The 26,931-nt window shown below is 37.3% G+C and overlaps 2 protein-coding genes across 3 annotated transcripts; one reads left to right on the plus strand and one right to left on the minus strand.

Moving 5' to 3' along the window:
- Positions 1–16,936: 16,936 nt before the first annotated feature.
- On the plus strand, positions 16,937–18,574 carry LOC120083337 (KIN17-like protein). Its single transcript, XM_039039055.2, has one exon. The coding sequence runs from the start codon at positions 17,309–17,311 to the stop codon at positions 18,494–18,496; it is 1,188 nt and encodes a 395-aa protein (XP_038894983.1). The 5' UTR covers positions 16,937–17,308; the 3' UTR covers positions 18,497–18,574.
- A 1,697-nt stretch (positions 18,575–20,271) lies between these two features.
- LOC120083336 (glycosyltransferase family protein 2) lies at positions 20,272–25,626 on the minus strand. Of its 2 annotated transcripts, none has more exons than XM_039039054.2 (5): positions 25,522–25,626; positions 24,069–24,116; positions 22,852–23,991; positions 21,555–22,225; positions 20,272–21,445 (listed from the first exon to the last, which is right to left on the minus strand). In XM_039039054.2, the coding sequence occupies exons 3-5, from the start codon at positions 23,955–23,957 to the stop codon at positions 20,427–20,429; spliced, it is 2,796 nt and encodes a 931-aa protein (XP_038894982.1). In that variant the 5' UTR covers positions 23,958–23,991; positions 24,069–24,116; positions 25,522–25,626; the 3' UTR covers positions 20,272–20,426. The 2 variants fall into 2 exon arrangements, with proteins under 2 accessions (XP_038894982.1, XP_038894981.1); XM_039039053.2 differs by lacking the exon at positions 25,522–25,626 and adding an exon at positions 24,366–24,905.
- Between the last annotated feature and the right edge of the window lie 1,305 nt (positions 25,627–26,931).

Below are 26,931 nucleotides of genomic sequence, written 5' to 3' on the forward strand. Positions count from 1 at the left end.
ATTCGTTCTGACTGTCTATCCATCTATGGATGAAAGACTGGACTAAAATGCAACTTAGTACCAAGTGCCTTTTGCAAATTAGGCATGAACGTTGAGGTAAATCTTAGATCTCTATCTGATATAATAGATACTAGAGTCCTAAATTGGATCAAAATTCGATCAATGTATAACTTAACCAATTGGTCAATGGTAAATGTAGCTCTAACAGGAAAAATCTTTGTCGTCTTTGTCATTCTATCCACTATTACCCAAATACCATCATAACCATTGGGTGTCCTAGGTAAACCAAATAGAAAATCCATGGTCACATGCTTCCATTTCCATTCTGTAGGGGGATTGGATCCCGCAGTGGAAGCATTTTGTTAGAACACCTTGCATCTCGCAATTCAATTTTTATATTGAACAAAATCATTATAAAAAACAGAATATATAAACATGTAAATTAGCATGCATTAGGGAAGAGATTAGAATGATCCTTACCTTTGTAGATTACCAAGTACCACGAACAATCCTTTCCAAGTTCCAACAAATGGATCTTTAACAATCTTGATCATGAACAATTTCTTGAACAATCTCGAACACTACCACGTGAGTGACCTTGTTATTTTCTGGGATACCAATAGAGGGATAGGTGGTATCCAACTATTGGGAGAGAGAGAGGAGAAAATCGTTCACATGTTTTATCAAATAGTCTTGGAATTCTAAATCCATGTACTCTCCACCCCGATCAGATCAAAGTATTTTAATTATTTTACCTAATAGGTTTTCAACTTCAGCCTTTTACTTTTTGAACTTTTCAAAAGCTTCAGACTTATATTTCATTAGGTATAAGTAACCATACCTCAGACCACAAAGATTCGAATGTTTGATCTTTAAGAGCTTTTTGGCTCTATAACCTTTTCCACTAAAAGGCTTTTAGTCATTTTTCCTTCGAGACATGATTCAAATGGAGGTAATGAATCATCTTTTAACTTGCTTAGAAGTCAATTGTTTACCAATCTTTCGATCTTATTGAGATTTATATAGCTTAATCTAAAATGCAAAGGTACGTATCATTGTTACTTAGAGAAATTCTTCGCCTTTTAGTTTGAGTATTAGCAGTTTTAAACATCTCATGATTTAAAAGTGTTTTTTATTTAGTTGGTCTTAACACATATAAGTTGCGTTCTAGTTTAAAAGAACAAATAATCACACCATTTTTCATAATGAATGCCTCATTTAAATTTAAAAAATTGAGTATGATTATTCAATTAAATAAGAAATAGAAACAAGGTTTCTCCTCATCTTGGGAACAATGTATAAGTTTTATAAAAACAAAAATCTATTTCCAAAAGACAACTTAGCAACTCCCACTACACGAGCTGAAATGGCGTCTCCCATTCCAACCTTGAGCGTCATTTCACCCCCTTCTAGCTGATGGAAGGAACTAATTCTCAATAAAGAAGAACGGACGTAATTAGTGGCTCCTTAATCAAGTATTCAGGCATCATGGTTATTTTCCACTAAAAATGTTTCTAGGAAAAGTAAATCAAATTTAACTTCCTTCTCTTTCTTCTTCCCAGCAAGGTACTTGGGGCAATTATATTTCTAGTGTCCATCCACATTACAGTGGAAGCATTTGCCCTTGTCAGCCTTAGCTTTGCCCTTACTTTTGCTAGTTGCAGAAGCCTTCCCCTTCCCTCCTTTCTTTTTCTGGATCATTTTAGTACCAGAAGTTGAAGGAACAAACTTAGTTTCAGAGGATGAACCCTGATAGAACTTTTTGGAATGGGTAACATTTGCCTCTTCTTCTACTGGTCCTTTACCTTTCATAAGGATTGAAAAGTCTATAACTCGTTCAGAAGAGTAGTCAGATTGTAATATATTTTTTTCATTACTGCGGAATTAAAGAAAACTCTTTGGAATAGATTTTAAAATAAAAGACATCTGACTTTACTCGTCTATGACCACACCCTTCATTTTAACGACATTGAAATGGACCATCAAGTCGAGAACATGTTCTTTCATTGATTGTCTCTCTTTCATGCGCACACTGGAAATGTACTTGAAGGCCTCATACCGGATTTGAGCGAATGATTGTCCAAATATCTCCTGAAGGGACTCCTTGTTGTGATATATAGTCATTATGGCCTCATACTTCTTGGTAAGAACGTCAGACAAACTTGCCAAGATGTAGATTCGGGGCTTTTCGTTGGCCTTCGTCCAACGGTCAAAAGCATCCTTCAACACTTGAGATGCATTTTTCGAGCGGGGACTGAAGAACATTCCTCCGTCAAGACAAACCATAGATCGTCAACAACCATAATTGTATTTAAATTAAATTTCCATGTCACATAGTTGTCACCAGTTAATTTCTTATTTTTAAGCAAATATATGATTGTGGAAGACATACTGAAACATATAACAATCAAATGACCTTATTACTTATCTATGTCATAACCCATTACTTAATTATTCAATCAATTTAGCAAAAGCACATGTAATTATAGAACCCTGATTAAACTATTGATTTTAGTTTTTGCAACGATACTTAGAGGTTTAGAGCAATAACCACCAAAGGGTGATCAACTACTCCTCCTCTGAATTGAGTTAATCTCAGCCAATCACTAATACCAGAATAACTCTTATTCCTATAGTTTTTAGCTACCGTTGTTTCAGTCAAGGATTCATTAACTAACTTAATTCATTCTGTAAGTGTGACCCTCGCATTTTCGAATTCCAGAGGTACGCTTCTACAGGCTACTAAAGGAAACACAACTGTTGAAACCCTATCCATTGCTGGAGTTTGCGCTGTTCTGATCCTTATGATCAAGCTCTTCGAAGAGATGGTCACTCTAGGACGACACGCAGGTGAACCATAGGAATCTCACGGAGCAACCTAATGGAGGACACCATAGGATACCTTGACACGGGTCCCTCTCCCACTTACTATGAACACTTTCCCCATTCACCTTGTTATTAAGCCATGCAAACACTTTCTGAAGGGAGGTTGCACCTAGGGCAACACGAAACTGAGCATGGATCTCATGGTGTGAACTCTTGGGGATGTGAGAGCTGAAATTTGATATATCATATATACCAACTTTCTCCCACTAAAATATTCTAATTTTTATTAGGATTTTATTATACTTAGTTAAAGTCTGGCTAACGAATTTATCTAAGTCATTTACATTTGCTCAATATAACATTTATATTGAATAATTGAACAATACTTGATTTCATTTATTAAATTCTTTAGTCACAGGATCCACCATCCGTTAACTGCCAGGCAATCCACTAAAGTGCGACAGTTGAACTCTCCTTACCACAGATACATTATGTGTGCATCTTAACCAATCAACAGTGTGACAACCTTTCATATATCGCTCATAAATACAACTCGGCCAATAACCGTTATACCTCTATAGTTACATCTAACTCCTTAAGTACCACTGAATTCTCTAATGAACATAAATCATAGTCCTACTATGACTGAGTCTTCTCTTCCAAAGAGAAGTTGTGGCCACTATGTTCAAGCCTCAGAATCAGCCCTTAAGGGAGCAATCTCTCTACTTACCCCTGCTTTGAGGAAGGAGTGAATTCCATCTTGTGTAAGTGAGTTCTCAACTCCCAAATAAAACAAGTCCTCAAAAAGGTAAGCTTATTAAGTTGGTAATCTGGCCACTCTCACCCATACTAATCAAAGAACCGCCCTCAAAGGTAGAAGTTCCCAAAACACTTAGGATTTAGGTCGTGTCACCTATGGTCATTTAAGTGAGATGTAAGTCTTCAGTATCAACGACATTATATACAGAGTCTAGTCATCTCGTGGTCCGGTCTTATACAAAATCTTTGTATAGGACACCCTCACTCGCATGTCTCCACATGAATGGTTAGGATCTACCATCTGTAGTAGTTTACAATACTTGTAAACTTCTACAAAGTGAGCCATATCCATAGTATCACCAGGATCAGGTATCCTACCTTAATCCTTATACTACAGACCTATCTAGGATATCACTTAAGGCATGATCCACTTGTATATCACAAATACATGCTTAAGTTTACATAAAATAACCATGAAGCTTTGTTTATTGGATATGAGTAAATGCCAGAATGAAATAACAGGAACTCCAAAATATCTATTAATTACAGATTACAGATATCTATGAAATAACAGGAACTCCAAAATAACAGTAAACTTAGATAAATGTCTCTCAAGCTAACCAGGAACGATCTTTCGACGTCTTCTGTCTTCACTCGCCTCCACCTTCTAAGTATATTAATTACAGATTACAGATATCTATGATCGATCTTCTATGTATATGGCGAATAGGAACTCCAAAACTCTAAACTCGTTTAACGAAGGTGGCTTTCGGTATTTATAGAGCTTCAGGGTGAAGAGCTTTTCTCTCAAATGATTGCAATGATGGGAAGTCATTAAATCTCTGTCTGATGTGCCGATTAATGGTCACCAAAAAGTTGAGTGTACTTGCTACAGTTTGTTGTTAATGGTTTGTCAACTAAATTCGGATTCGACCGTCATCAGCTTTCTGTCCCATCATGATTTATTAAGCTTTCACCTTGATGCGCCATCTTTATGCAGCCACCTTCTTGAGTAGATCTTCGCGACCGCATACGATCGCATAGCTTTGCGTTCGCAATCTTCTATTGCGCTCAGGCGCCGCATTCCTTGGACCGCAATTTTGCTTTGCGCCAACGCATTTTCCTGCACAAAATACGTAAATTAGCTGCTTTAATGTGATGGGTACATGCAATCGCAATGTTCTCAACTTAATGCTTTTGGACATGATTTTGCATGTTCTTACCATCGCATTCCCACATTGTTTTGTATCTTAGTGTTGTAATAACGTGCATTTCTGCCCGTTATCAGGTATCCCACCTAAATCCTTATACTACATACCTATCTAGATTATCACTTAAGGCATGATCCACTTATATATCACATATACATGCTTAAGTTTACATAAGATAACCATGGAGCTTTGTTTATTGGACATGAGTAAATGCCAGAATGAAATAATAGTTATTTTATTGATAAAACAATGTGTATCATTACAAGCAACAAGACTCCAGGAGAATTAGAACGCCAATCCCAATAGCTGGACAATTGCTTGCTGGTCGAGCGAGAGCGAGAGGAGTTCGTTCGCGGAGAGAGCGAAATTTCAAGTGAAAAAAGTCTTCAATTGGTATGTTCTCTTAGTCTCTTGTTATTCATCCTTTAAGCATGCCAGTAATTTAGCGTTGTGAATGCATATCTGTATGTATGAATGTATATGTGGAAATTTTGTCACAATGAATTGGAAAGATCGGCTTCTGCTCATAGGTACTCTTGTTAATTCATTTGTGGATGTGTTGATTAATGGAGTTTTCTGGGATGAAACCTCTATTTGTTAAATTCTTTTACATTTTCAGTTAATTGTAAAGGCCCTTGCGTTTTTGGCCATAATTAATTACTATCGAGTCTGTAATTTCAAAGTTAGTTTGAGTTTTGAGTTGTTGATGAAGAAGTTCGGAGCAAGGTTGTTGTTCTTCGAGGAAAAAGACGACCAAGCATTGGTCGAGTCGTGTAAACGATGAGGTAGACGATCGCTGAGTATCAGATGCTCAGGTGTCGTTTAACGCGTGCATGCACTAGACGATCGTATAGCTCAACAAGTCTCATCACTTATTTACTGACTATACGATCATGGAGGATATCACATGGTAAATTGTTTACTTTTTGCGTGATAAGCGATCGTTTAGACGATCAGGCTTTACAGCCTCATTGTCATTTAAGCGATCATTTAGCTTTCGCGCTATCATTTAGTGTGCGCTACACGATCTTTTACATGAAGGCATTTACTAAACGATGGGAGCTTCGCCCGACGGTTTAAGACCCAGTTCGCTTGTGTACCAGTTTGCTCGGTGGAAAGCTGTAATAGATAGATTTCTTTTCATTCCGGTTTTGAGTTGGTTCATCCTAGTCCATTAATCAGTGTTTTTTAAATACATGAGATGTATGGTTTATTTTATGTCATATGGTATGCACGTATAGAAAAATCCCACCTTAGGTTATACATTGGTCATGCATTATCTCTTTATTATAAATGTTATGATTTAGAGAAGTATGATTTAAATTACGTTAGAGCATGCTCATGCATCATATAATATAAAAGTTATATTTATGCACTCATAAAAAACATTGACATACATCATCTTTATATTATAATTGCTATAGTATAAGGGTGTATGGAAAGCATGTTTGCTTGGTTGTTACTTTTATGTAAAGGTTATGTATAGTAATGACCTGACATTGCATGAAGCATGACACATAGGTTACTTTATAAGCGTTATAAATACTTTGTTGTGTGGCAATGTATTTTAGTTGTTTCTTTTTAAAGGTTAAAGAGAAATTAGAACTAAAAGCAATAAGAAAGACATGCATGCTCACTTAGGTTTAATTCTTGGTTTTAAAATGTTTAAAACCTGGATGACATAGACTTAAGATCACAGTTCTAATATGATTAGCAACCCTTAGGCTTTAATCTTTTAATCAGTTTAATAGGATTAAATTGACTAATAAAAGGTTAAAGTGTAGCAAATTTATTTATAAGGGACCTTTTGTCTAAGGCGAGTTCTGTCTAGGCTGGGGTATTTACGTTGACGAAAACGTAACGCCCCTACCTGGGAACCTACCTGAAAAGGTGAATTAGATAGATTTGATGCATGCATGCAAGTTAAGGACAATCCATTAAAGTGTTTAAATGTGACTACTTGAACTTGTTTTTTTCATAGATAAAAGTTGTTTATGAGCGGATTTAATAAATGACTTAGACTAAAATCAGTAGGCAGATTGTTTAGGTTAATGAACCCCTAGGTAGAACATTCAGTGGAAGGTACTTGGGCATATGATGCTTCATTTAAACCTTTCACATTTCTCCCTTACAGTCCACATCGTGAGATCTACCCTTGGCCTCGTGGCACCCTAGGAGTGTCCCCTTAAATGATGGTGTTTGGATAGGTCAATGTCAAGGTGGATGGAGAGAATGTTCATAGTAAGTGGGAGTGGGAAGTGCGACAGCATATCCCACGGTCTCTCTCGTTGGATTGAATAAAGTTTATGCACATCACCTCAAGTTGCCCTGAGAGGGTCCCCCCATAGGATGTCAGTTTTGCGCATTTCTTTATTTGATCTCCTATAAGAGGATAAGGTTACTTAGTCTCTTGTCCTAATATGCTTCTTCCCTACGATGGGCTCATTACGGCGAGACTCTGGCACCGAAAATGAGGGGTCACACTTACGTGGAATTGTTAAGGGTTAACAGTTCTAGATCAAATAAATGATGGCTGTTAGTTCAGTTCTAAGAGTTGGTATTGCCTGATGGTTGAGATTGTCTCATCCCAGTGAAGGAGCATTTGATCACCCCACTAGTGACATTTGTCCTACCTCGCTGGGGCTTCATTGCAAAATAGAAGTCTAATCAATTAGGGTACTTGGAAACTGTTTTGCTAAAACTAATTGGTTAAAATATGGTTTAGCAGAGTCTTATAAAAGTTTGTTCATTTTTCAGCAATAGTTTTTTAAAATGGCTACAGCCACAATCGCTTTGCTTAGTGCCGAAAAACTTACTGGCGACAACTATTCCAATTGGAAACATATGATCACGACGATACTCATCATCGAGGATCTAATGTTTGCCCTACCGAGGTCTGTCCTCTTATTCCATCTCCCAACACTGCTCGAAATGTTCGGGAGGCGTACGAGCGATGGACATGGACGAATGAGAAGGCTCGAGCCTATATCTTGGCCAGTCTTAGTGACATGTTGACCAAGAAGCATGAGCCCATGGTCTCAGCGCATGGGATCATGGAGTCCCTGCAGGGGATGTTTGGATAGCCGTCTGGATAGCACTTTGCAGAGGCTCTGAAATACATCTTCAACTCCAAAATGAAGAAAGGCACCTTTGTTCGTGAACATGTGCTTAATATGATGGTCCACTTCAATGTGGCGGAGATAAATGGTTCTAGAATCAATGAGGGAAGTCGGGTTAGCATCATCCTGCATTCATTGTCGAAGAGCTTCCTCCACTTTGTTAGCAATGCGATTCTTAACAAAGTGGAATACACCATTACAACTCTCCTCAACGAGTTGCAGACATACCAATCTTTACTGACAAGTAAGAAGAGGAAAATAGCTGAGGCAAATGTTGCTTCATCTTCTAGGAAGTTCCATTGAGGCTCGACCTCAGGAATGAAGTTTGCACCTTCTACTTCTAACTCTGCAAAGGGGAAGAAGAAGAAGAGTGGTAAGGGGAAAGGGAAAGCGCCTGCTAACCCGCCACTTGTCACCCCAAGGAGGCATCCGTCGACAGTTGAAAAAGGAAAATATTTCCATTGCAACCAGAACGAACACTGGAAGAGGAATTGTTCTCGCTGGCTGAAGGAAAGGAAGGCCGCCAAGGCTAAGGCCAAGGCAGAGGTAAATATTATTTACTTGTGCTAGAAACATGTTTAGTGGAGAATGATGATTCGGCCTGGATAATTGATTCGGGCACCACTAACCACGTTTGTTTTTCTTTTCAGGGGATTAGATCCTAGCGACAACTAGAGGCTGTTGAGATGATGATGCGAGTAGGTACCGGACATGTCATCTCAGCTGTGGCAGTTGAAGGCATCCAGTTATCTTTACATAATAGGTTTCTAGTTTTGAAAGATGTTTATATTGTTCCTGAACTTAAAAGGAACCTTATTTCTGTAAAGCGTCTGTTACAATGTAAATATACGCTTTCTTTTAATGTGGATAAAGTGTTTATTCATAAAGATGGGGTTGAAATTTGTACAGCTAATCTGGAAAATAACTTGTATGTGTTAAGACCGTTAGCCTTAAGTTCTCTCAATAACACAGAGTTGTTTAAATCTATCGTAACTCAATCTAAACGTCAACAAATTTCTCCAAAAGAAAATACATAACTTTGGCACCTTCTATTAGGACACATCATTCTTAATAGGGTCGAGAGATTGATGAAGAATTGTCTTCTAAGTGAGTTAGGAGAAAATTCTTTACCAGTGTGCGAGCCTTGAGGGTAAGATCACTAAAAGACCTTTTATTGGAAAAGGTTATTGAGCCAAAGAGCCTCTCGAGTTAGTACATTCTGACCTCTGTGGTCCTATGAATGTGTAAACTCGAGGTGGCTATGAGTATTTTATCAGTTTCACTGATGATTACTCTAGGTATGGGTATATTTATCTAATGCAACGGAAGTCTGAATCCTTTAAAAAGTTCAAAGAGTTCAAGGCTAAAGTTGAAAATGCCTTGGATAGACGGATTAAAACACTTCGATCAGATCGAGGTGGAGAGTTTTTGGATTGTGGGTTCCAGGACTATTTGATAGAACATGGAATCGTTTCCCAACTCTCAGCGTCGGGTACATCTCAGCAGAATGGTGTAGCGGAGAGGAGAAATAGAACCTTGTTGGACATGGTTTGTTCGATGATAAGTTACGCTTCCTTACCGGACTTTTTTTGGGGTTTCACAGTGGAGACTGCGGTTTACATACTCAACTGTGTTCCTTCAATGTTGCGAGAACACCTCTGAATTTGTTGAATGGGCGTAAAGCTATTTTATGTTACTTCTGCATTTGGGGTTGCCCTTCACATGTGCTTGAGACAAACCCTAAGAAGTTGAAACCACGGTCGAGGTTATGCCTCTTTGTAAGCTACCTCAAAGGTTCACGAGAGGGTTATTTTTATGATTCGTCGGAAAATAGGGTGTTTGTTTCCATGAACGCTACTTTTCTGGAGGAGGATCATATTATGAAGCATAGTCCACGTAGTAAAGTCGTGTTACGTGAGCTTTCCAATGAAACTACTGAAACTTCAACAAGAGTTGTTGAAGAGCCTGCTTCATCAGTAAGAGTTGTTGATGATAGTTCATCTAGTAGGTTAGTTCCACCTCAAGAGTTGAGGGAACCTCGACACAGTGAGAGGGTTGCGACCCGTCCGCTCGTTATCTGGGTTTCAAGAAAATCCTTGCTATGGTAGCAGATGGCGACATTGAGGATCTGTTGTCTTATCAGAAGGCAATGGAGGATATAGACTGGGATAAATGGGTAAAAGCCATGGATCTCGAGATGGAGTCGATGAACTTCAACTCAGTATGGATCTTGTAGATCAACCTGATGAGGTAAGACCTATAGGTTGTAAGTGGATCTCAAGCACAAACGGGGTGCTGATGGGAAGGTGTAAACCTTCAAGGCTCGACTTTTGGCAAAGAGTTATACCCATGTAGAGATAGTCGACTATGAGGAGACTTTCTCGCCTGTTGCCATGTTGAAGTTGATCTGCATCCTTCTGTCCATTGCAGCTTATTATAATTATGAGATCTGGCAATGGATGTCAAGACGACCTTTCTGAATGGAAATCTTGAAGAGATCATTTACATGGTGCAACTCGAGGGATTCATTGCCTAAGGTCAAGAGCAAAAAGTTTGCAAACTAAATCGTTCCATTTATGGGCTAAAATAGGCATCTCGATCTTAGAACATACGGTTTCATACTGCGATTAAGTCGTATGGCTTTGACCAAAACATTAATGAACCTTGTGCATACAAGGAGATCGTTAACGATTCGGTAGTTTTCTTAGCGTTGTACGTAGATGATATACTACTCATTTGGAATGATGTAGGTCTACTGACTACAGTTAAGCACTAGTTAGCAACCCAATTCCAAATGAAATATTTGGGAGAGACTCAGTTTTTTCTGGGTATACAGATCTTTCGGGATCGTAAGAACAAAGTGCTAGCACTGTCTCAGGCATCGTACATTGATAAGATGTTCCTCAAGTACTCGATGCTGGACTCTAAAAGGGGTCTACTGTCGTTCAAGCATGGAGTCACTTTGTCTAAGGATATGTGTCCTAAAACACCTTGAGAGGTTGAGGAGATAAGACAGGTCTCATATGCATCTGTCGTTGGCAGTTTGATGTATGTGATGCTCTGTACTATACCAGACATCTGTTACGTTGTGAAAATAGTTAGTAGGTATCAGTCTAACCCAGGTCAGGGTCACTGAACCACAGTGAAGAACATCTTCAAGTATCTTCGGAGAACGAGGGACTATATGCTCGTGTAAGGATCTAGGGATTTGATCCTTACTAGATACACGGATTTTGACTTTCAGACTGATAAGGACTCTCGCAAGTCTACTTCAGGATCAATTTTTACTCTTAACGGAGGAACTGTAGTGTGACGAGGCACTAAGCAGGAGTGTATCGCCGACTCCACTATGGACGTGGAGTATGTTGCAGCTTGCGAAGTTGCTAAAAAGGTAGTCTGGCTTAGGAAGTTCTTGATAGAACTGGAAGTTGTTCCAGATATGTCTAGGCCAATCACCCTCTATCGTGATAGTAGTGGTTCTGTGGCGAACTATAAGAAGCCCAGGAGTCACAGGCGTGACAAACACATAGAGCGGAAGTATCATCTGATCCACGAGGTAGTGCATCAAGGGGATGTGATCATCATAAAGATCGCTTTGGAGCACAATGTTGTTGACCCATTTACGAAGGCTCTCATGGCTACAGTGTTTGAGGGTCACCTTCAGAGCATGGGTCTACGGGACTGCCCGCGGTTGGACTAGGGCAAGTGGGAGATTTTATTGTACTGGGCCTTTGTGCCCTAGTTTATTGTTTTGTACTTGTTTTTGTACACCCCACTTTGCTTTAGGAAAAGTGGGAGATTGTTGGGGATGATTCCCTAAAGTCTCGTGTCTTGTAGTTTGTAAATAGTTTGTACGAATGCTTGTGATGTATAATATATGATATTTATTTCACTTCTTGACTTTGCACATTTTGATGTTTTATTTGCTTTACCACAAACCAATAAACTAAAATCCCTGGTTGTCATTATGTAACTTAAGCATGTAAGTGGATCATGTCTTATGTGATAACCAAAATGGTCTATAGTATATGGATATAGAAGGGAAAGCTTATCATGGTAATGCTATGGATTCGGCTCGCTTTGTGGAATAGTTACAAATGTTATGACTTTTCACAGATGGTCTGATCCTGATCATTTGTGTAGGAGACATACGAGCGGAGGCGTCCTATAGAAAGAGTTTGTATAAGACCTGACCGCAAAATGTTAACGTCTCGTTATATAACGCCGTTCATGACAGAGACTTCACTTCACTAGAATGACCATAGGTAACATGACTTCAATCTTGAGTGATTTCGGAACTCCTGCCATTGAAGGCGGTCTTTTGATTTGCATGGGTGCGAGTTGCCAGGTCGCTGACTCAAACTTACCACTTCGGGAATTCGTCTGATTTGGGAGCTGGGAACTCAGCTACACAGGATGGAATTCACGCCTTCCCCAAAGCAGGGGTAAGTAGATAGATAACTCCTTTAAGGGCTAATCCCAGGGCTTGAACGATGTGGCGCCACGCATATTCTCATGGTCCGAGAGGTGTTCACACATAGTAGGACTATGTTGTATTGTTTATTAAAGGGATCAGTGGTACTTAAGAAGTGAGATGTAACTACAGGGGCAAAATGATAAATTGGCTCAACTGTACTTACGAGCATCTGTGAAGGGATATCGTACTCATGATTGGTTATATCCGATGGACACAGAAATATATATGTAATAAGAAAAGTTTAGCTGTCAGTCTTTAGTGGAATGCCTGACAGTTAATGGATGGTAGATCTTGTGGCTAAAGAGTTTAGTCAACTATTCACGTACCATTGGAGCTTCGAGCATGGATCCCTTGGTAGCTTGGATACAAGTCGAGAATCAGTTTTTGGGTCTGTTTGAAATGTTCAAATTGACAAAAGGAAGTTCGATTATATATGATATAATTGAACTGGTCAATTATATATGATATGATTGACTAAATGTATGAGATACATTAATTTGGAGGAAATTGGATATAAATATGATTTATATCAAGTAGATGAGAAAACACTATGGTTGATATATGATATCAAACTATAGGTTATGAATATAATGTGATTATATTTATTAATTTATTAATTGGATAGTTACAGGATAATTACCTGACGTTTTCTCTGCAACCATAAGATAGTGGGAAGTTGAATTCGGTTTTCGTAACTGAAGAATAAAATGAAAATGGTTTTCATTTTGCAAGAGAGACGCATAATTGCTCACGGAATGTTTAGCAAACGATCGCTTAGTATTTTCATAGCCTATACGATAGTGCCAACTTACTAAACGATCGCACACCTGCGCGCGCATTCTCTAGACAATCGCTTACCATTTCCTAGACGATCGCTTAGCGCCTGAGCTGAACTAAACGATCGTATAGACGATCGCCTAGTTTTTACTACATGATCGTGTACCTCGCCGAAACGATCAAGCATCTGACTATATGATAGTTTTTCCCTTCTTCCACTTGCTTGATCTTTGTACACGATTGGTAGTGTCGTCCCTATTTCTTGTTGTTCGTGCGGAGTCGTTCGTGTAGACGACCGGGGTGTTGTTGGACGATTACTTGCTGGTCGAGCGAGAGCGAGAGGAGTTCGTTCGCGGAGAGAGCAAAATTTCAAATGAAGAAAGTTTTCAACTGGTATGTTCTCTCGGTCTCTTGTTTATTTATCCTTTAAGAATGCCAGTAATTTAGCGTTGTGAATGCATATTTGTATGTGTGAATGTATATATGAAAATTCCGTCACAATGAATTGGAAAGATCTACTTCCGCTCATAGGTACTCTTGCATAAGAGTTCCTTCAGTTCCAACATCCTTCAATGTTTATTGTATTGCATGTATTGTGATGCTTACTTTCTATAATAAGCTTTAGGTAACTCTTTATTCAAATTGCTTAGAATTCATGAAAATGCATGCATAATTTTGGGCCAAATTAAAAATTTTTTCTTAATTCCCTTCCCCTTTTTAGCACATGGCCATCTTATTTAGGATCTTGAATGCTTAGGATTGAGTTATTTGGTTCACATGCTTGTTGTCACTCCGAAAGGCTCCATCAGTTAGGGAGTCGTATTTGCATGATGGTCTGTAATACGAGACTTATGGAAAATAAAAGAATATGTTTGCTTAGAAATAATTAAGCTCAAAAGAAAAAGAAAGCAAAAAAAAAGAAAAAAAAGGAAAAAAAGAAAAAACAAATGACGAAAAATATAAACTTTGTAATGTATATGCATGGTTAGCAGTAAAAAAGGCTGTCATTTGCTATGATCAATAAGGACATTTGCAAGAAAAGAGTGAGTACAATTCCCTACAGTGGAGTTTGAAAACTAGTGTCCCTAAGTAAAAGGAATGCAAGTTTAGAGATCCCGAGTGTGTTTTCAAGCACTTTAGTTAAAGTATTACCTTCTTGATTGTTTGGATTGCTTGATGATTGGTGTTTTGAGCCAAAGTAAGAGAAAAACGAGTTGAGGATTGTATATAACCTTTCCAGGCTAGTAAAGACCTAGATAGGATTGGCCAAACAAACACACATGTAGCGGATAGAGAATTAGTTTCGAATTTCTTAATTGATTGTATGCATTTGATTGATCTTATTGTTGTAGATTCTTAGTTATCTTCATATTTAAGTTTCGAGTCACTCATTTGCAGCATAAGATTCATATCCTTTTTTTTTTTACATCTTACTAGAGGGCGAGCGAAGTTTAGGTTGAGGGTATTTGATAACTCTCGAAAAGAGCTATTTTATGTCCTTAATCTCCTTTATTTGTTATGTTTAAAGTGTTTAAATATATATTCTTGTAGGAATTCAAGCAAACCATGCATTTCAAAGTGTTACGAGTCGTTCGGGGTTGATTTGGAGCTACCGAAAGAGAAATTGAGCACCAAGAGCTTCAAGGATGCACAATTACGAAAATGTCCTAGGACAATGTAGCAAAGCTACCCTTTATGCTTGCTTTACACTTGAAGGCAGAGAGCAACATTAGTGAGAGCATAGCAACGCTTCCTTAGAGCATAGCTACGCTCCAAAGTTTGATGAACACGGAGGGCACGTGCGCTCATGAGAGCATAAAGTTTAGTGTACCTATTCTGAAGGCTTACGCTACGACGACAAAAGCCAGCTTAGCAGCACTTCCCTAAAACATAGCTATGCTTTGTGTGGTGTATAAATATCTCTTTAAATTTATGGCCTTTTCATGTGGGATTTTAATAGAGGTTGAAGTCACTCTCAAAATTCTTCCTTTCCTTTGTATTTCTTGCATCTTAGCTTAGGTTTTTACCTTTTTTTTGAGTTGTAACTAATGGATTGGAGCTCTCTTCTTTAGTTCATATATGGATTGATGAGGTAATTCAATTTAGTTTTGGGAGCAAGAACCCATGTATTTTTCTTGAGATTTCTGTGGTTGGATTAAGTGCTTAATATGAAGGATTACTAAACGCTTTCTTTGTATCCATTTTAATTTTTAAATGTATGTTTGTGCATTAGCTATTCCTTATAAGCATGTATTACCCTTGCTAATCGATTAGTAGCTTCGTCATGTCCGCACTTGAGTGTCTAGCTCTATCACCCAGTAGTAAATAAATTGATCAAATATGTATGTTAGGATTTATAGGTTGGACTTGAATCTTAGAATGCATGCTAAATCTAGGTTCAAGGATAATTTGGTTAATTAATTAGGTTATCCAATTGGTTGATCAACACAAATGGAATCCTAAGGCTTAATGCACATGTTTTTATTTCTATATGGACGTTATCGAACTCAATATATTTAGGGGCATGTAGTTTAATTAGAGCTTGACTTTCCAGCTTTAATTAATAATTAGGGCGCTAGCTTGGTTCATTCCAAATTAGTTTTCAGCCACTGTGGAGGCTAGTTTAGTTGTGCCAAGCAAGTTGTTCTGCATGCATAAATCAAATACATGTTAAATCGATGGTTGAAATTGCATAGGAATATCCCTCTTGCTCTCGAAACTAGATAAACCTAATCCTAGGTTTCATTTACTCATTGCCTTTATTTTTCTCACGCATTAGTCACTATCCATACCCAACCCCCCTCCCCCCCATTTACCGGTCTATTACGAAATTGGCTTAACAAAAAAACTCACACTAGCACTTCCCCATGGATCGATCCAGACTTAGCACTAGTTATAGGATTAAGTAATATTATAAATTTTATTCAATTGTCGGAGAGAGATTTACAACACCCATTGTTTGGTCTTTCATGGGCCCCTTGTTCAAGTCCTAGAGTCAGCATTAAGAGAACCACTCGTTTACTTACCCTATAAAGGAAGAAGTGAATTCCATCTTTTGAAGTTATGTTCCCAACTCCCCATTTAGTCAAGTTCCCAAAATGGTAGATTTATTGAGTCGACAACTCAGACACTCTCATCTGTGCAAATCAAAGGACTGACCTCACAGACAGGAGTTCATAAATTACTAGGGATTAAGATCGAGTCGCACATGATCATCCTATGAAATATTAATCTAATCAATTTACAGATTTATAACGAGAGATTAAATATTTCGTGGTCCGGTCTTATACAAACTCTTTGTACAAATTTTAAAAAGGACTTCTTACATATTTGGTAAAATAAGTTTTAAAAATTAAGCTCATAGCTTAGACTTATTACTTTTGCAAAAATGACAAAAAAAAAGTCCAACCTATGAAATATAAAAAAAGTACGGGTACACATAATATATACGATATAGTTGATACACTACTGATATACACTCGAACCCTCGATAAACTTGATATACTCCATACACTTGATACATTTCATATACTAAACAGTGTCATATTTGCAAAATGGGAAAAGTATGCCACACACTTTAAATATCCTAATCCAAAATTGCCATCCACTACAATTTTCCTAAAAAAAGTAGAAAGATTAAATTGTTACATAACAAAGTTTTGAAATTAAATTGTTACATCATTAAAATTAGAAGAATTAAATTGTTACAAATCAAAATTCAACGACTAAATTATTAATTATATGAACTAAAAAATGTTTTTATTTTGTTTCTCTTTTAAAAAATATCAGCCAAAATCAAAAGAACTTGTTCGCCACTGTCGCCCGCCCCCTCTGTCGAGTCATCTTCTCTACTAGTCTCCCTTCCCCGCCGCATCCGCTGCCGGAACGCCGTCAACGCTCCCTTTTCTTTCTTATCTCCCTCCCTGCTGTAGCCACAGAACCCGTGCCACTGCCTACCGCCTTCAGCCCAGCTGCTCGACGCCGATCTCCATCTCCCAGTCGCTCGCTGCTTAGGGTTTTTTTTTCCTTTGATATCAGGGCCAATTCGGTGGAGGACCGGATTGTCCTCAATCTGAAGATATAGAAAAGCCCTCATTTCTCTCTACCCAGGGATTCGCTAATTCTCAAAAGAAATTTCTATGGGGAAGAACGAATTTCTAACCCCTAAAGCAATCGCGAACAGAATCAAGGCAAAAGGGCTACAGAAGCTGAGATGGTATTGTCAGATGTGTCAAAAGCAGTGCCGAGATGAGAATGGCTTTAAATGTCACTGTATGAGTGAAAGCCACCAGCGCCAGATGCAGATCTTTGGCCAAAATCCTCATCGTATTGTTGAAGGCTACTCTGAAGAGTTTGAGAGTTCTTTCATGGAGCATCTTAAACGTAGCCATCGATTCAGTCGTGTGGCAGCTACAGTTGTCTATAATGAATACATTAACGACAGACATCATATTCATATGAATTCAACGCAGTGGGCTACTCTTACTGAGTTTGTAAAGCATTTGGGTCGAACTGGGCAATGTAAGGTAGAGGAAACTCCCAAGGGTTGGTTCATTACTTACATAGATAGAGATTCAGAGACACTTTTTAAAGAGAGAATGAAAAATAAGAGGATACGGGCAGATTTAGCTGAAGAAGAGAAGCAAGAGAGAGAGATAAAGAAGCAAATTGAGAGGGCTGAGCAATTAGCACCTTTGGCTTCTGTATCTGCTGAGCCTTTGGAGGCTGAACAAACGAGAGAGTTGAAATTGGATAGTGGGGTTAAACTAGGATTTGCTTTGGGAACATCATCGAAATTGAAGGAGAAAGGAGAGAGTTCCAGGGTGGTTTTTGATGAGGATGAGACACATGAGACTGCCAAGGGGAAATCTGGAGAGAATTCCAAAAACAAGATGGGTGGTGGTGGTTTGTCAGCTTTGGAGGCGTTGATGAGAGAAGAAGAGATGAAGAAGGAGAAGCTTAATAGGAAGGATTACTGGCTTTGTGAGGGAATAATTGTGAAAATCATGAGCAAGGATTTGGCTGAGAAGGGATACTATAAACAGAAGGGAGTTGTAAGAAAAGTGATTGATAAATATGTTGGAGAGATCGAAATGCTCGATGGCAAGCATGTGTTGAGAGTTGATCAAGAAGAATTAGAAACAGTGATACCACAAATTGGTGGTTTAGTAAGGATTGTAAATGGGGCGTACCGTGGATCAAATGCTAGGTTGTTGGGTGTTGACACTGATAAGTTTTGTGCTAAAGTTCAAATAGAGAAGGGTGTGTATGATGGCAGAGTGCTTAAGGCTGTAGAATATGAAGATATTTGTAAACTCACATCATAACTTTGAGATAAAATAGAAAACTCACTATTTGTAATTTTGTTCTCAATATTTTCTTTAAGCATGTTTGTTCTAGTTTGAGATTTGATGTCTTCCAAATATTTCTGCTTGGTACCTCTTTTACATGATACTCTTTTTCTTGAAAGGAAAATGCAGACGTGCAGAGGGATGTCTGATGTGAGGGCACCCTCCCTTTCCCATCCCAAATAAATTGTGAACACACATTTTACATCTTTCATGTATGCTGTATCCATGGATTTAGCAAATCTAGTTTCTTGGTCTTCAATATTTATGAAGTTGTTGAGTTTGACTGTTTGAGCATGTTCCTGACATTTACTTCAATAGGATCCGTTCTGTAAGTTAAACTTTTTAAGTATATGTCCATAGACTATTGAAATGTGTTCTTTGTTTAGTATGTTTTTGCTTTTGCACCATTTATGTTTGATATGAAGTAGGATCTCAAATAGCACTAACTTGCTACATCTCATACTTTTAACAGCACAGAAGACAAAACTCCATCCTTTTGGTTGTTACGTGACACAGGTTTGCAAGTATCACTTTCTTCTATCTAGAGAAGTATTTCTCCCCCTTGCTTCATTTTGCTGCATTATTTCTCTATCTGGTAGATAGAAATCTAGATAGTGGCAAATGGCATGGAATTGGATTTCTTTCCATCGAGCCAGAAGACCTCTGGGAAAGAATTGCCGACTAAACTGTCAAATAAAGATAGTAGCAGTGTAGATGCAGTCATCCATGCAAATAAGAAATTGAAAACATTAGAGAGAACCAATTCTATACTGGGGAAAAAGATGCTTGGTGTTTGACTATCCTCCCTTCTTTTGTAATTTCATATCATCTGTGAAATTTTTGCAGAATAGATCAATTAGGAGATAAATAACACAAAGGGTGCCTCTTTTGAACCATTTTCCTGCATTAATGCAAAACGAGTGTTCATCTTCCAGATAGCCTTGTAGAAAGTCGAAGTCTTAGTAATCAAGTGAATGATCCTTGAAGAATGGAAATAAAGAGGTTGTTTGATGATATATAATTAAATCTACATTCACCCATTAGCTTAAACTTTTGAATCAATTGGTGATTTAAGATAGTATCAGAGTAGGTGGTCCAGGGAAGTCTTGTGTTCAAGCCCCTGCGATGTTATTTCCTCCCCAATTAATATAGATTTCTACTTGTTGAGCATTTTTCATATTTTTAAGTACCCACAAGTGAAAGGAAGTGTTAGATGATATGTAATTAAATCTACTTTCACCCACCGGCTTAAGATTTTAGGTGAATTGGTGATTTAAGAGGTGAATAATGATTTTATAGTATAGGCACCTGAATTATCCTCTCTCCACTCCCTTGAAAGAATCTTCTTAGTTTCCTATGTGGAAGTTTCAATTTCAGCAAATAGCTTCTTTTTGGGCTTCCGTACATTATTTTTAAGGAGGAAGTGGTAGTGGCTGAAAGCAGAGAATTTGGGATTTTTTAATCTCAATAACGAAAGGTTATAGAGGTGGCAGATTTATTTTGATGAGTGGTCTCTTCAAATGGTGAAAAATTTTCCTCCATGCTGTGGGAATGGACGCTCTTTACAAAATCCATTAGGATAATGTTGCTGCTGTTTGATTCTTATTTCGATCTTGTGATTTATTTATTAGAAGGGTTAGCATTAAATTTTCATGTTGCCATTCATTCAAGAACTGTTCACATCACTATTGAGTAATAAACTTATCTTGTTATTTGTTCATGATTGTGGGTTCTGGACGATGATGATGAAATTCCACCTCCAATACCAACTTCACTCCTTGAAATTGAATGCTTTTCTTATTAAACTGATCAGATTATATTGGCCAAATTACAGACGAGATGAAATACAGCAAATCTATTACAGAAATGAATTGTTGGTAAGAAGCAAAGAATCATCAAGAACGAATCAGAATTTTGCACAATGTGAAGGCAGACCAGTCTCATGATTCACTGCTACAATCTCAGAAACTTCACATTTCAGCACGTCTTGCCCTAGCTTGGCTCCGGCAGACTTGAGGCCCTTTAGTGACACTGGTTGATTGAAGAGGTTCAGCGACGGTAGTCTTGAAGCTGCTGGCAATTTCCCATTCGGTAAGAAATTTACGAAGTTCTCTTTCAATAATGGAACCTCAAAATCTTCCTTCTTGTGCTTGACGACGTTGTCCTTGGCACTTATATGAGCTCCTGGTTCCATGTGGTTTGTTGAAAAACTGGCTTGATTTGGGAAGTTAGGGTAGAGACTTACATAGCCTCTTAAATACATCATGTCGATTAGGAACTTCTTCCATGATGCTTGCCAACCGTTTGTTCTAGATTTGGGGATCTGAACTGGGTTCTCTTTTGCATTTTCTGTAAACCTTGAGTTCATGTAAACATAAAACTCCCTCCAATGTTTGGGGAAGAAAACTGCTCCCCAACTGCAGGGGAGCTGATGGAGGTAAGGTGTGTTTGGATGAATCCGCGTGAAGAACTCTGTTGCATTCCATTTAGGTCTTTCTTTCACTACTTCGACTAGCCGAGGTGTGTAGAGGGAGATTGACGATAGCTCGGGGAGAGATATTTGTGGATCATAGTGATATGCCAGGAGGGCATATTTGATCCATAGGTAGTAGTATGGAGAGACTTCAATATCGTCTTCAAGTAGGAGTCCATAATCATCATCCGAAGCAGGATACCAACTCTCACTTACTGCTCGGATTAGCCCTCCTTGGATGATTCTCCTTCTGAAGCTTTTGGGACCATGGGGCCACTCAAAGGAGCTAACTAATTTTATAGTTTCCTCATCTACTTTACTGTCCATGTTGAAGCTGATAGGTATCTCATCCCCTAGGTAATATGCATCTTTGAGTGATTTGAGAAGCCTTGTTAATGAGCTGGCACGGTTTTGTGTGATAATGTTGATTGAAATCCGCATCTTGTTCCAATCTGAAAGGGAACAAAAAAATTGGATGAGGGTTCTGCTGTTGCATGACAAGAGTTTCCATCAGGAGAAACAGAGGAAAAGGAAAAATAAGAAGTATCTTGGCATTCTTACTTGGAAGTGCGGTTGATCGAAGATCAGCCATCCAAAGAACTTTTGAAATGGAAGGCCTTGGCAAAAGAATCAGTGTTGTACCATTCAAGTTAGCCTCTGATGCCATTTTCAAAGCCTTCTTCACATTAGGATCAACATCAGCCACGGTGATGACGACGCTGGGATTATGTATTTTGATCAATCCCTTCATACTAGCATACACTGCTTGCACCACAGGAACCTCAGAATTTGATATTCCGGAGAGAGCCCCAATAGCCAAGTCAAATATCTTGAACCTCCGTTCTTTACAAACCAACTTCGGCCATTTAAGAGCAGCTGCAGCATCTTCACATGGGCAGAAGTTGCCGCCCGACACTACAATATAAGCCTTCTTGCCAACAGTGGACCTGAACTTTTCAAGTAATGGTGCTAGTGCTTTGACTTCATCAACAGAATGAGCATAGAATAGAGCATCTATCTTTTGTGGATGCATAGCTGCCCATTGTGTGATATAACCCGTAGACAGCGCTTTCCACCATTGATCATCTCGAACTTGAACAATGTCCTTGAATATCACGGTTGTCTCGGACACATAAGCCAGCCGGTGTTCACTGTCACCCCAGGTTTCTCTGTCTTTTGGGTCTACAGGAAGAACAAATGAGCCAGCATTTCTATACTTTTGAAGTTGATAGCTGCATAATTTGGGATTACAACAATTAGCTAATCACAACTTGCTGGACAGATAAATCATATCTGATAATGCTTCATACAGAGGAAGTTTTATTACACAGTTTGGAAAATCTCTCAATTTTTATTCTAGTGTTGTGTTTGTTTGTTGCACATATTGCACCGAAAAAAGTGAGTTACTAATTTTTTGAAATGTTGCCATTTCTTATCTTTATCTCTGAATCCGTGTAAGCTTTCCACATGAACTCCATGATTGAAATATTCTATACGGTGCAGGCTAGTTTTATAATGAAAAGGCACTTTGGAGATTCTGAGTTTTCTATCTCAGATGTGTCTAATATAATTAGAATAGTGACATAATACAAACAAATTAGGAGATAGAGAAATATGAGTAGTGGAAACAGCATACAGAGGCGACTTGAAAGTGGATTAGTAAGAAAATTTGAAAGCTAGAGTTGGGTGATCAGATTCCCCTATAGAAAGTTCATTGAAATAGTGCATGATTTCTTTATTGCTCGCCTCCACTATTGTAATTTTTTAATGCTTTCATTCATCACATTTATGTTATGACAATTCATTTTCAGTATTGAAGGGAGTGAAGAAAACAGTAATGTAGATGGAGTAAAGTTACCTTAGATGAAGATCTTCTCCAGTTGCAAAGGTGAAGGGGGTTTCAATGAAAAGTGTTTTCACAAGCTCTGCAGATAAGAACCAAGAGCTGGAGAGAAAATCAACCTGCACAATTTTATTGACGGTGATGTCGTAAGCAGGATCAGGCAAGTAAAGCCCTGCCTCCTTGGAGCGGAACTTTCGATAACTCGGGAATGTGAAATCCTTTTGTCGAAATGGTAAAATTCTTCCTATGCTGCCTAAAACGGCATTCTTGTACTTGTCTGTCCCTGCTACATGAGACAAGATCTGTAGCATTTTACGGCCAGGAATCATGTCGTCGTCAAGAATATATACTAAATCGGCTTCAGTTTGTAAGGCCATTTGAAATCTTCCATAGTACTTGAAGTCATAGCTTGAGCTAATGAAGCTAATTTTTGAGTTGTTATAGCTATCAACAATTCTTTTCAAAGAGAGCTCATTTGGACTCCCAAATGCAAGCACCCAAATATGGTGGAAGGGAAGGGTTTGTTGAAGCAAAGAATTAAGCTGTGCACACAGAGTTTTTCTCTTGAAATGGTTCAAGATCACAGTAACTTTTGGCTTGTTTGGCCCTCTCAAATCCCACTTGGATTTCATTGCCATTAGCTGAGGAAGAGTCTCAGTTCCAAAGCTTTTGCTTTGAAAATCTAGAATCTCATTGTAAAGATCTGTTTTCAACTTTATCATCTGCCCATCATTGGACTTCTTTTGCTCAAAATCAATCTTCTCATTCTCACAAGCTTCCTCAGGAGTGATCGGTCTGAACTCCGCTTGCATCATCAGAGAAGTTGGTTCTTGGTATCGACCCACAACATGGGGTGGTATTACGAACTGTCTCCATTGTTGAGCAATTCTAGTAGCCCAAGAGAAATCTGGTTTGGTTCTTAAGTCTATTGAAGGACTGACATAATACAGAAGAAATGTTGCATATAATGCAAAGGCAAACTGGAGACACGTGAGACCAGCAACAATCTTTGTTGAAGAATTTCTTTGAGGTCTTAACTTCCCCTTCCCTCCAACATAATCACTGATCATCCCTTCTAAGTAATCCCCATTTCCCGTCGCAGAATTCCGAAACATTCCCATCTTCTCCACGACACAACTTCAAAACAACTGCAACCTGTGACACCAACACAACCACATATCAGACATGTCTTTCAAATGAAACTCAGACCAAGTTAAAAGTACTTTTCTCACCTTAAAATCTCCGATTGGGGCAAAAACTATATCTTCCACCTGAGAAACCTGTGAAGAGATATTGAAATGAGAAAGGGTTTTGCGAAGGAAGTTGAGATATGAATAAGAAGAGGGAGGAATTAAGAGACTTAAAAGAGGAAGAAGGTTTTGGGTTAGTGTATAAAAGAGAAAAAGAAAGGTGTGGGATATGAGAAAAGAGTGTTTGTACATGAAGAAATGCACTCAATGTCACATGGGGTTGACACTTATAATATTAGAGTTTTTCTTTATAACAAACAATGTCAAGAAAAGCATTACCCTCACTGCCTTTTTGTCTTGCTATGTTGAATCCCTCAAGATCCAACTTACAAAGCCCCGGATTTAAAGCCTTAGAAAATGGCTACTTCCCTGCGTTTTTGGTACTTCTCTACTTTCTCTCTCTCTCTCTAGAATCTACTTCTCTCTCTGTAGAAAGTAATTTATAAAATATCCTTTTTAAGAGTATAACATTACCCGTCAAACGTATTTCAAACCTTTTTTCTTTATGAGTTCAACAATTTATACCAGTTGAGATATACTTAGTTTGACATGATATTTCAGTAGAGCTAAAAGTATAGTTATACTTCAATTCTTGACTATTGAATTGTATAAGACTCATATATGTAATTATAGAGAGTTTTATCTCCATAATCTACTCTCTCTAGATAATAATTTGATTGTGCAAAAAGATTTGATTGTAGAAAAGAGATTTGTTCTACTAATTCTAAGCAATGGATTTATTATGATTTGGTTTAAACTATAAATTTGGTTCTTACGTTTGGAGAAAGTTAGAATTTAGTCTTTATGACTCAAAAGTTTCATTTTATCACACCACAAGTCGAGATTATTACGGAATATTTCATGATCAAAACATAGAAATGAATTCTTTAACTTTCTGAATTATAAAAACTAAATTCTAGTTCTAACTTTCTCTAAATTATATATATAAATCAAATTTGTAATTTAACCTTATGATTTCACAACCATTATTTTTAGACGTTTAAGCCTACTAACATAGTATTTAAAATAGTAAAAAAAAAAAAAAAAAAAAACCCAAAAACCTCACCATCATATATTTTCCTCTTTCTTTAGAAATATATGAAAGAAACTAAAATATTAAAACTAATACGAGCATAACTCAATTGACGTAAACTCGTACTTTCAACATAGAGATGAGTGGTTCGATTCTCCCATCCCATATATTGTAAAAAAAAGAAAAAAAGTAATTATTTGAAACCCATAAGCTAAATTCACAACCCAAATCTCTAAAATAATAACACCCTTAAAAAAAAGAATTTTTTTAATTCAAAAGTGAAAGAAAGGATAGGTCAAAACGCCATATTTGAAGGCAGATCTGACTGCGAAAGCAACCAAAGGAAGCAGGAGATGGCCAAAAAGACAACAAACAGAGAAGTAAAAAAATAATAATACTTACAAAAAAAAAAACTTGAAGTTAAAGCAAAAGAATAATGGAAAAATAGAAGCCAAATGAACAGCTAACGATATCTTCTTCAGCAAAACATCCAAAGCCAAACAAAAATAAACAACTTGAAATTAAAACCATAGGCATCAAAATAAGCCTTAAAATACTATCAAAGAGGAATAAAAGTGTTTTGACTTTGTATACAGTTAGAAGAAACGTAGAGAAATGAAGTAGCAAGTTCTGAAAAATGGGTTTCTCCCAAACTTTAATTTTGGCCAATTTGAATGCAAAGAAAAAAATAAATAAAAAAAATAAAGTGTTCATGTTGGTTTTTAATTTGGTTAGGTTTTTTTGTGAGTGGAGGATGATGAAAAGAGATGGATTTTTATTTTTATTTTTTTATTTGAATAAAGAGATCAAGAATTAGGATTTTATTTCGATTAGAAGATGAGTCAAGATGCATTATCTTATATGAAATAATTAGAGCTGAGTTGCAAGTTGAAAATTTTGAATCCATGCATTAGTGTGTTTTTACTTTTTGGGGCATGCAAATGTAAAGTTTCATTGAGGTTGCTTCTATAAAGTTAAAAAAAAAAGGAAAAAAATCGAGCATAATTTAATTGATATAATATTAACTATTAAGAGGTTTGTAGTTCAAATTCTTATATTGTCTATCGTAAATAACATATGGATTATTTCGATAATGTTTCTGTTTTTTACTTTTTATTTTTAAATTTTATAAAATATGTGTGCTCGAGTACTTGTTTCATATGGTTTGCTTGTTTTTAAATAATGTTAGAAATTCATTAAAGTTTTGCAAAAAAAAAAAAGAACATATTACGGGGATTCATGGATTGGGTTGGGTTAAAAGACTTTTTAGACTCAACTAAATTGTTCGGATTGTAAATTTTTTCAACCTAAATAACCCTTATGAAAAAATGAACCCAACCAAATATTTGGGTTGGTTTGGTTCGAGTTAATTGGGTTATTTATTTAAAATTTTGTTCTAAAAAGAAGCAAAACGTAAATATGTAAAAATCTAATTTAATTATTTTCATATATTGAATTAAGATTAACAACTCAATAGTGACATTTTCTTTCTAAAGTGCAAAGAAACTACTTTTAAAAGTTGTTGAAGAATAAATTATTAAAAAAATATTGGAATTAAATCAAATTAAAATCAATATATGTATAAATAATTGTGTTATAAATAATAATAAAAAATATCTTAAAGTTAATAATAAATTCAGGTTGGTTTGGGTTATATTAGGTGAACCTATGAACCAATCCGACCCATAAAATTTTCATTTATTCGAATCCAACCCAACCCAAACCACACAGTTGGGTTGGTTGATCAGTTTTTTTAGGTCATCGGGTTTTTTGAACACCCATAGAACATACCAAGGTGTTTAACTCTTAACA

This window comes from Benincasa hispida, chromosome 8 (assembly GCF_027475165.1).
Source record: "Benincasa hispida cultivar pf3 chromosome 8, pf3_genome.v1.1, whole genome shotgun sequence".
Lineage (NCBI taxonomy): Eukaryota > Viridiplantae > Streptophyta > Magnoliopsida > Cucurbitales > Cucurbitaceae > Benincasa > Benincasa hispida.